At 60.0% G+C, this 10,577-nt stretch overlaps 1 protein-coding gene across 1 annotated transcript in view; it reads right to left on the bottom strand.

Moving 5' to 3' along the window:
• ELL (elongation factor for RNA polymerase II) overlaps nucleotides 1-10,577 on the bottom strand; it is a 38,754-nt gene that overhangs the window by 10,625 nt on the left and 17,552 nt on the right. Inside the window, exons 2-5 of the mRNA XM_023738747.1 lie at nucleotides 7,523-7,570; nucleotides 4,477-4,598; nucleotides 4,040-4,203; nucleotides 2,571-2,839 (exon numbers count right to left, since the gene is read on the bottom strand). Coding sequence (XP_023594515.1) covers nucleotides 2,571-2,839; nucleotides 4,040-4,203; nucleotides 4,477-4,598; nucleotides 7,523-7,570 — 603 coding nt within the window. The remainder of the gene's footprint in view (nucleotides 1-2,570; nucleotides 2,840-4,039; nucleotides 4,204-4,476; nucleotides 4,599-7,522; nucleotides 7,571-10,577) is intronic.

Genomic DNA, 10,577 nt, shown 5'->3' with positions numbered 1-10,577 from the left:
ACACACACACACACACACACACACACACACACACACACACACACACACACACACACGCTGGTGGAGGTGGATGGCAACCCAGGCTGGCTCCCAGAGGGGGTTGCGGTCTCCATCTTAAACTGTCACCCATCCTGGTCCCAGGGCCAGGCCTGAGCCCACACTTCGAAGCCGACTGAGCCTGCGCTCACTGAGAACAGGACACTGAGTGGGTGCCAAGGCCGTGCAAAGGAGGAAGTGACCATCTGCACTGAGGGGACTGCAGCGAGCCGGGAGCCTGCCAGGGTAGCCTCGAGGCCCCAAGCAACCAGTAGTGTGCACCTTGCAGCGATGTTTCCCACCAACGCTGTTTCCTGAGGATGGGCCCCCACTGCTGCTGCCCCCAGGCACGTCTTTCAGGCCGAGTGGCATTCCAGAGTATGACTGGGCTGTGTGCTCGGCCGTCCTCCTCCAGGGGGCGCCTCCAGGGAGCAAAACGAGGTCCCGGCCTCCCTGCACTGAGGCACCATGCAGCAGGATGGCTTCCCGAGGAGGCTCAGCAGGCCTCGCCCTACGGCCAGCAGTGCACTCACTCTACCAACATGCTCCCAGCTCCCTCACAGGGCCCATGTACTTCCCAACCCCCATGTCCATTCCACACTCAGCTGGACACTCTCAAAGAGAGGCCTGGGCGACACGCAGCCTGGTGACTTGGACAGGCCAACCACTCCCCTCTGCGTAATGGCCAACCACTCCCCTCTGCCACCCCACCACCACTGGGACAAGCATACAGGGGACAGGCAGGGAGGCCAGCAGGGTGAGCAGGCCATGTTGCACCCCCCCAGGCTCCACCCACTCAGCCCTTGCCAGCACCCAGCATCCCAGGACATCATGAGGCCAGCTCTGGCGGGGTCAAAGGGCTGGTCTCCACTGTCCCAAGCTGCTGAGGGCAAAAGCATGGGTGCTCGCGTGTCTCCTCTCTCCAGGGAACAAACAGGATGAGAGCAAACTGGAGAGGCCAGCAGGAGGGCACGAGCGGCCTCCATGTCTGTATGTGCTGGGACAGCTCCTTGGGCCCTTCAGCGACTCCAGCCGCCAGCCCCACTTTGGTCTCTCCACCGGCACAGGTGGCTCTCGGCGTCTGCAGAGCTCCTGGGGTGGAGCCACCAATACCCCCACAGGACACACCCATGATGTCTCACTGGGCCTGTTTCTAGACGTTCTGCACACCCTCTGACAAAGAATACTCTGGGCCACGGAGCCACGTGGGTTGCCAGCTCTGACCTCCAGGGTAGACGGCTGCTCAGGGCCAGAAGCTGGGGCCTCATCACTTGCTCCCCACCTGCAGGACGCTGGGCTCCAGATAAACCCCACACGCAGGCAGAGGCGGCACAGCCGCAGCTCCACAGGCACTGCCGTCTGCACCCAGGGTCCCAACACAGGTGGGCATCATCCCAGGACAGGGCGGCTTCTCAGGGGACCAGCCTCTAAGAGGCATCCATGTACCAGGTCCCAACAGTACCCATGTAACAGCATCCATGTAATGGTGGGTAACTGCATCCATGTAATGGCGTGTAACTGCATTCATGCACTGGCATGTGAATAAGCCCATGTAACGGTGTCCGTGTAACGAGCCTGGGCATGGGCTTTCTGCTACAGGAGGTGTCACTGTGAACCTGGCATGTGGGAGGTGGGAAGCAGCAGGGCCCCGCTCCCAGGCCCTGGTGAGCACCATCTGTTCTCTGCGTCCATAAGTCGCCTGTTCTGCAGAGATGAGCACACCCGCCACAAAGGGCAACCTGCGAGCCCAAGACACAGAGCCCTCGCCCCAGTCCACAGAGAGGCATCCTGATTCAGGTACATGGTTCCACAGGCGGCGTTCCTGAGAAGCCCTCTGTGATGACCGTCTCCATCCTCATGCTGGGTGGCCACCATCGTGCGTGGCTGTGATGCAGATGTCATGTCCCGGCAGAAAGGCCCATGGAGGCACCCCCACATGCTGCCTTTCAGCCCCCCCACCCCTCTGCAGCCCTCCACCCTGCCCCACATACCCCTGCCCCTGCAAGAAGAGGCTGTCCCCCACATCGGCTGTCCAGCACGTCCCTGCCCCTCCCATACCTGCTGGAGGAGACCATCCAGTGCGTCCCGGCCCTGTGTCCCCCCACACCTGCTGGAGGAGGCCATCTAGCATGTCCCCATCCCCGTATCCCCCAACACCTGCTGGAGTATCCCCCCACACCTGCTGGAGGAGGCCGTCCAGCACATCCCCGTGTCCCCCTACACCTGCTGAAGAGGCTGTCTAGCACGTCTCTGTGTGCCTCCACATCTGCTGGAGGAGGCCATCCAGCATGTCCCCATCCCTGTATCCCCCACACCTGCTGGAGGAGGCCATCTAGCACATCCCCATGTCCCCCTGCACTTGCTGGAGAAAGCCGTCCAGCACATCCCCATGTACCCCTATATCTGCTGGAGGAGGCCGTCTAGCGCGTCCCCGTGTCCCCCACAACTGTTAGAGGAGGCCATCTAGCATGTCCCTGTATCCCCCCACACCTGCTGGAGGAGGCCGTCCAGTATGTCCCCCTGTCCCCCCACACCTGCTGGAGAATGCCGTCCAGCGCGTCCTTGTCTGGCTGTGACAGCCCATCCCTCTGCAGCCGCAGCAGCAGCTCAGCCTTCCTGTAGGGCCTCAGCGCCAGGAGGTGCAGCACCCGGTCACGGAAGGGCCTCTGGGAGACCCCCCCACCACTCCCCCCGCTACTGCCCTTCTTGAGGGCGCTGGCTGGGTTGACAGGGGTGGCCCGCTTCCGGGAGGGCACAGCATCTGTTGGCCCCGGGGCTGGCTTCCGGAAATGAACCTTTTTGCCTGAAACGAAAGCCAGAGCTGGGTCAGGGGAGAGGCATGGGGGCAGCACCTTCCACATGGTGTCATATTGGGGAAGGGTGCTGAGTGGGGGGCCCCAAGGGTGAGACCACCACCTGGTGATGGAATATAGCACACTCAGCACACAGGCACTCCCGCACACGTGACATATGACGTATGTGTAATGTGCACATGATGCATGGGTGACATGACTGCTTAGGGTCTGGATGATTTTGCCATGGTGGCCCAAGTCCCAGCCCTCAAATGCCCAGCCCTTGCAGTGGGGAGGGGAATGGGAGAGTAGTATGAGCCCCTATGATGTTAAAAAGGGGTCCTCGACCCACAGGAGACAGACACCTCCAAGGCCAGGGTGCTGACCTGGGCTGCCCACCCCACCCCACCCCACCCCACCCCACCCTCCCTCTTCAGTGTTTCGTGACATCAGGGCAACCACAGAGCTGCTCTGAGGGCCCTGGGGTGCGGGCCACCCTCCCCACCAGCCCAGCCAAGGCTCCAGCAAACGTGGGTGCTTGGAACTGTGGAGAGCAGGCAGCTTGGTACCCCCCTACATGGGTGCAAACAGAGTCAGATGCCTGCTTAGGGGCAAAGAGGCCTGGAAATCCCCTAGTTCTCTTACAAAGAAACCCTCACACCACCACCCTGGTTCTCCCTGAACAAAGCTGTCCTGAGCCCCTCGGACGCCCTTCCCCCCCAGCCAGAGCTCAGCCAGCTCCTTGCTCGGGCCACGTGCACATGCACACACACACGCAGACACACGCACGCACGCACACACACACACTCCACTCCACCTGTACACTGTTTCTTAGCTTCATGGAAACTGTTTCCAAGCAGCCAAGTCTCAGAGCCTCTCCAGGGGCAGGAGATCGACCTCCTACCCAGCCCATCTGCCCCCGGTCTGCGCCTTGAGGGCAACAGGGCCTGGTAGGGGTGGGCGAGGGGATGGCCAAGGAAGATCAGATCTTCCTGGCTGCCCACGCTGGCACTGAGTCTGTCCCCTGCACGCGCAAACCCCCAGGGCACAGGCAGGAAGGGATCCTGAGTGGGAACTTCTTGATGTATTGGGCCCACTGTGTTCTGGGGTCCAGAGGCACAGGACCCAGATGCTGCTCCAGGCTGACACTCTGGCCACCCCATTCCTCCCTCTTAGATTTCTGGCCCCCGCCCCCACCCACCCCTCCTTACCCAGGTATCGGCCACCCGGCTTGATGACAATTGCACTGCGGCTCCGCGTCTCCTCCTCGGCCTGTGCCAGGCTCTGCCGTGCCTTCTGGTAGGAGTCGTCAGTGGCGCACACTGTGATCTTGTCCTGGATGCTGCCCAGGCAGTCCAAGTGGACGTCCCCAGGGCTGTGAGACACGGCAAGGGCTGGGGCTGGGCTGCCCTCGGGCGTGGAGGGGATGGGCCCCACAGGGCACAGCCTCCCCTAGAGAAGCAGGGAACCCTAGGGTCCGGGCTGGGGCTCAGAGCCGCCCCTTTGACAAGCTCTGATAGGACCCGTGAAGGGTCGGTCCTAGAGGGGGTGGGGGTGGGGCGGGGTGGGCTGGCTCTCCTGGACAGTACTGCTGAACTCAGGGTGGGGTGGGGTGGGGTGGGGTGGGGGGCAGGGTGAGTTGACTCACCTGGACTGGTACTGCTGCACACAGTCGAAGCTGCCCTGCGGGCTGTCACGGCCGATGTTGGAGAGGTAAAAAGAGAAGGTTCGGGCCTCGGAGGGGCAGTCGGGCTGAGGGACACAGATGTGCTGCAGGCAGGGGAGGCAGGGGGACTTGTCACCTAGGGGAGGCTTGTCACCACCTGTACCCCCTTCACAGGGAGCATGCAGTTGTCTCCCTTCAGATTATCTCCCATCACCAGGTGACCCTTGACACCATGATCCTGGCTGGGCTTGGTGCACCAGCTCGTCCCAGTCCAGCAGACGTACTAGGGGTGCATGTAGCCTGAGCCTGGCCCCCCTCAGCAGACTGACGGCCTGCACCATGGCACTGACCACAGTGGGTGAACCCAGCCTTTCTGAGCTTGAGCGTGAGCTGGAGCCAAGGCCGCAGGGTCCGTACACATGGGCATCTTGGCCCTCACAAGGCCCCACTGGGCAGGTGTCCCCATCTGTCCCGATGATGCACACGCAGCCCCACCCAGCCACCTGCCTCAGCCAGCTCAGTCTGACCCAAACACATGCATGTCCCTCTGTAAGGAGAGACTGCTGGCCCACTCACATTCAGCAACAGAAACCCCAAACTCACCCCCAAAGGCCTTCAAGGACTCGCCTCGGGGCTAGAGCCACTACACACACAGACACATGCGTGCACACACGCACGCACACACAAGTGCACACACATACAGACTCACACATTCATGCATGTGCACACCCACTGATGCACCCACACACGCTCATGCATTATCACACAGACACTATCTGCAGACCCCACCCTGCATGGTGGGTGCAGATGAGATCCTCCTTGGCAGACACACTGGCCGCCCTGCCCTGTCCTGTGCGGCCCTCCAGATGTGACTGTTCTCAACAATCAGAAGTAACTGGAGATGCGCTGCCTAGATGCTGGAGCTCAGGTTTCCAATCCAATGCAGGAGAGCTGGGAGACGCATCTGTGGCAGCCTCGTGGTTTAGCCTGACTCAGACACGGAATTATTCAGGACGCAGGGAGCGTGGGGGCCTGGAGACCCCACAGGAGCGTGAGTGAGCTGAGGTCCGCAGGAGCAGCTTTCTGCTCTTTCTTTGATCCTGTCTCTTCACCTCTGCACACAGGGCTCCAGTCTACCTGTAGCACCTTCTCCCTTCCCTTAGCTGAGGGGAGCAGAGGTGCGCCAAGGGTGTGTGTGTGGGGGGACCTGTGATCCTCTTCTACTGTGTGGATCTATTCCATTGGGGGCCTATATGGCAGATCTGTGAGCATCTGACGTCAGCCCCTCCCTAGGTTACAGTGGGGTGTGGGAGTCACTATAAACCAGAACGTGTGTCTGTTTTACAGACAGACACACAGGCCTGAGCAGTAAGCAGGCTCATCATGGCCGTATCTCTGCCTGGTTCCGGATACCTGGCCGAGCTGCAGGAGACCTAGAAGGGCCAACGGTGCCGCACCTGAGCCGCTCCTAAAAGGCTCTGTCCCACGCCCAGGCCAACCAACTCAGGCCTGAGCTCTTCAAGCCCTCTCCTTTGAACAGCCCCACCACCCTGCCTGGGGGCTCGTGGTGTGGGGGAAGGGGGGCTTTGAAGAGACAAATTAAGTCCTAGGGGGGCAGAGGAGGGAGTTGGGGACAGAAATGTTGGGGGGAGCAGCGGCTGTGGGCTAAGCTAAAAATGTTAGAGAATACCAGATGCAGCACCTGTCTGCTTGGGTCAGGGCGGTTTTCAAGTCAGGTTTGTTTTCTTTGTTATTTGTATTTCCCAATGATCTTCCGGAAAAATAAAATACACCTTTCTAAGGAGCACCGTTAGAACGTGAGTAACATAATTTCTAGAAGCGAAGCACTGCCCTCCTCCTCCTGCACCCAAACATGGACTGGGCAGGCTCCACCAACCCCAAGGTCTTGGCTGCCCCTCACTAGGCACACGGTGGACCTAGCCCAGCCACCCTCTGTGGAGGCTGTCTTGGGCAGTCTCCAATGTCCCTGCTACAAATACCACAGGGGCCAACGGGACATCCCACCTCTCTGGGCTCGAGCACTGAGAAGCACCTAGCCAGCAGTGGGGTGGTGGTTAAGACTCGCAGAAAGTGAAGCAGAACTGAGACCAGCACCCCCTCTGCGCCACCGCCTCCAAGGCTGGAGACGCTATAGAGGACCCAGCACCCCTGCCTGGCTAGACCTTGGGCTCAGCCCTCCCACTAGCTCAGATCCTGTCACCCTGGCTCCTCCCTCCCATTCATTGACCATGTCCCGTGCCCACTGTCCATCCCTGACCTCTCCACCTGCTGTGGTACGTTCTGGCTGTGGGCCATGCAGGTTGGTCCCCACCATGACCCAGCCTGGGTGGGACCTGCCTGGCGCTGAGTGAGACTCAGTTCTAACTCCCCAGCAGACCAGAAGCCCTGGGCCCCACACCAGGAGCATCTGCAGCCATAGCAGGCGGGCAGGGCCGCCTTCACCCCTGCAAGCCCAGTGACATCTCACGGCCAAGGGATGGGCACCTCTGGGCTCTCCTTCTTGGTGACTAATTCCCATCAGCCTCTGGCCCTAGCTGAGGCTGGGACCAGCCAGTGGCAGCTACAGGTCAAGCAGGGTTTCAGATGGTGACCATTCCTGCCACAGCCCCAGTGGTGTTCCCAACCGAGAGTGCACCCACCTCCCCACCCCAGTTACCGTACCTAGGCCCCACCTCCTGGAACTGCTGATCCAAAAGGCACAGCATGGACTCATCTACATGGTCCCGGAGGCCTACAACCCACCCCTGCCCTGCCCTCCATCGCTGGGAACCTGGACCACTCCAGACAGATCTGCAGCCCAGCCTGGTGGTCACAAGTACACCAATCTGTCCCCAGGGCTTCCCTGGATCAGGGTGCCCCTACAGCAGCAGACACCCCCTCTTGGCTCTCCGCGGCCTTGGGCCCCGGGACAACGCCGACACTGGACATCCCACCCATAGCATCCAGGATAGATGGCATGCCCCTGGCCTGTGGCCCACATGCCTGGGTGCAATCAAGGAGGACTCACCCCTTGGCTGCCCTGGAAGCGGATCGACGGTCTCAGTGAGACAGAGTCCTAGAAGAGAGCAGAGAGATGTCAGTGCGGACATGGGGACAGCAGGCTCAGGACACGGGGCACGCACCTCCAGGCCGTGCAGATGGGGCCCCGTGGTCCAACAGCTGCTGGGGGGCTGCAGTGGGGGCAAACAGCGAGCAACAGGAGGACCCAGGAAGGGGATCCCAGGAGCAGGACCATGCCATACCCTGCCAAGCTCTGCAAAGGCAGGGCTTTGGCAACACGGTCTCTCAGGCCAGGCCTCACTCGTCCTTCTGAACTTGCAGGGGGAGGGGCCAGAGCCAGGGAGTCCAGGGGTCCAGGGCTGAGAAGGGGGTGCTGCCCCCTGACGCCCACCCACCCCACAATGGTGCATCAGAGGCATCTGTTCCTGCACTGGGGGTGCTGGTTAACTTCTAAATGCCAGAAGAAAACACACTAAAAAGCTAAAAATTTTCCTTTCAGCTTCAGCTGTTGAGACTCAGCTTCCAGCAGGATTGAGAGTGCACATGGACATAGACAGAGGAGCTCCCTCACTACCGCTACCACAGCAGCCAACCCAGGCTCGGGGATCCCAGCTTGTCACCACCACACCCTCAGCCCCCATACCAGCCCAAATGTACCCCCTGCTCCCACTAGTCTCCACTAACCTACCCACCATGTTTTCTCATCAAGATGCCCCCACTTGCCCCCCAGGCCCCTCCTGCCCCCACCATCCTCACCCATGTGGCACATGCCCTCCCCCTCCTCCATCTCTGCACATGAACGCCTCTCCCCTGGTCTCAGGCCCCCTGCACCACTCATGTCTGCACTGCTGTCCCCCTAGGAGAACGTCAATGCCAGGGCAGCTGCCAGGCCTGGCTTGGGGTGTCCTCGGTCCCCACACGGAGAACAGGCTGGTGGACAAAGGCGCCCTGTGGCATGGGCAGGACAAGGGTGGGATGACCTCCACCCGGCCACCAGCCTGAGTTCCACTCTGGGACCCCCCTCAGATGAACAGGGACACAAGGACAGGACAGGGTCTCAGTGCCCACTGGGTGACGGGAGTGACAGGAGCACTGCCAGACGCAGGGACAGGTGGCCATGCACATGGAGGGCGGGCAAGTAGGCAGCGGGATCCTGGGAGACCTCATTCCACAGGCTGTGGGGGGGGATGCAGGACACGGAGAAACACATGCAGGGACGCAGGGGGGAGGCCACCATACCCACCTTGGTTCTACCGAGAGCCCCTCTTCTGCCAAGAATCTCAACGGCTAGTGGGGTGTAGCGGGGACAGCGGGTGCTTCCCAAGGCCACACATGAACTGAACATACTCCCCGTCGGAGCCACTGCTCCAGGGCCCCAGCCAGGCCAAGGAGAACAGCACCCAGGCTCAGGACCCATTCGGGGGCCTGTGCTGCAAACCCTACAAGCCACTCATTCTATCCTGCCCGAGGTCCCCAGAGCTAAGCTCAAGGCCAGCTCCCCTCATCGCGAAGGGTCCCTCAACCACCAGCAGGCCATGCACGTGCCTCTGTGCAATCCCAGCCTGATGTAGTTAAAAGACAGACATTAAAAAGGAGGTGCCCAACGGCCCAGGAGCGTGCAGAGACGCTCACACCGTCAAGTCATTCAGGAAGCGCACACTGAAGCCACATGAGATGCCACCACACCCACAAGTGCAACTGAAAGAGACCAGCTCCAAGTGCTGGAGAGGCTACGGTGGGGACGGGAGAGGGGCGGCCACTGCAGAGAGCAGGGAGTCGCCCAACCCGGCCACCCGATTCCGCACATCTGCCTGGGAAAAGTGAGGACACACATCCACACAGAGCATCGTTCGCGCACATCCACAGCACCCATCACTTGGTGGACAGAGACCAACACAGGGACACGGCTCGGCAGTAGGGAGGCAAAGATGTGGCCACCACCGCACAGAAAGCCTCCCCGCCTCACTCAGCGGGAGAAGCCCAGCACACACGACCATGCATGCCTGATGCCCTTCATGTAAAGTTTATGGAAAAGGCAAAAACAAAGAGACAGGGAGCAGGTCAGCGTGTGCCTGGAGCAGGAGATGGGGAGTAGCTCAAGGGGGCGTGTTGTGGTAACGACAGACACCTAAACCTGTTGAAGGCGCGTGTAAAACATGTGCGTTCACGGCATATAAACCATGACCCAGAGTGCCATCTGCTGTCCCTGGGCAGGCTGAGTCTCTCTATGACGACTCTATGCTTCGGAGCGGTGACTTCTAGGCCAGGCAGGGGAGCAAGTCTCACCTGATAACCTTCATATTTTCAGGACTTTACCATGGTAAAATACATTAACAAAACATTTGTCATTTCAACCCTATTTAAGTATACAATTCCATGACATTAATTACATTCACCATGTATCCGTTTCCAAAAATTTTCCATCAACCTTAACAGAAATCAGTGCCCCCCCAAGAAAGTCTTCCCCTTCCCCCTCCTCCTGCCCCTGGTAACCACTAATAACCTCTGATTTCTAGGCATTTGCCTATTATAGATAGCTCATACAAGTGGGATCATACAATACTTGTCTTTGTGTTTGGTATCTTTCATTCAATACCACGTTTGCGAGGTGTGTCCACGTCGTAGCACGTATCAGGACTCCATTTCTCTTCGTGGCTTGGTAGTACTCCGTGTAAAGATGGATCACACTGTGTTCATCCATCACCTGTCGGGGGACACTGGGCCACTGCCCCCTGCAGACGTGCATGCCAGCCTGCACGGAGCTCATGTCTCTGTATGGCCCCATTTCAGCACACAAGCTGCTGCGGTGAATTTTAACACAGAGTGACAGAAAGTGAGTGAGAGGGGATGGCAGACACATGGACAACAAAGAAACTGGAGGAGAGACTCCTCCTTGCGGGCTTGTACTTGACATGGGGACCAAGGCAGAGGGAGGGTGATGTCCCCAGCAGAGGGAAAGTGCACGGACAGCAGGGGAGGGGTGGGGTTCTGTCCTCCTGCCCTGGCCAGCCCCGTGTGACTCTAGCCCCTCAAATATCCTACACACACAGCGGTTGGGGGGG

Source organism: Trichechus manatus, unplaced genomic scaffold (assembly GCF_000243295.1).
Source record: "Trichechus manatus latirostris isolate Lorelei unplaced genomic scaffold, TriManLat1.0 scaffold00122, whole genome shotgun sequence".
NCBI lineage: Eukaryota > Metazoa > Chordata > Mammalia > Sirenia > Trichechidae > Trichechus > Trichechus manatus.
The sequence above is the reverse complement of the archived record's forward strand: the minus strand, read 5'-3'. Positions and strand labels throughout refer to the sequence as shown.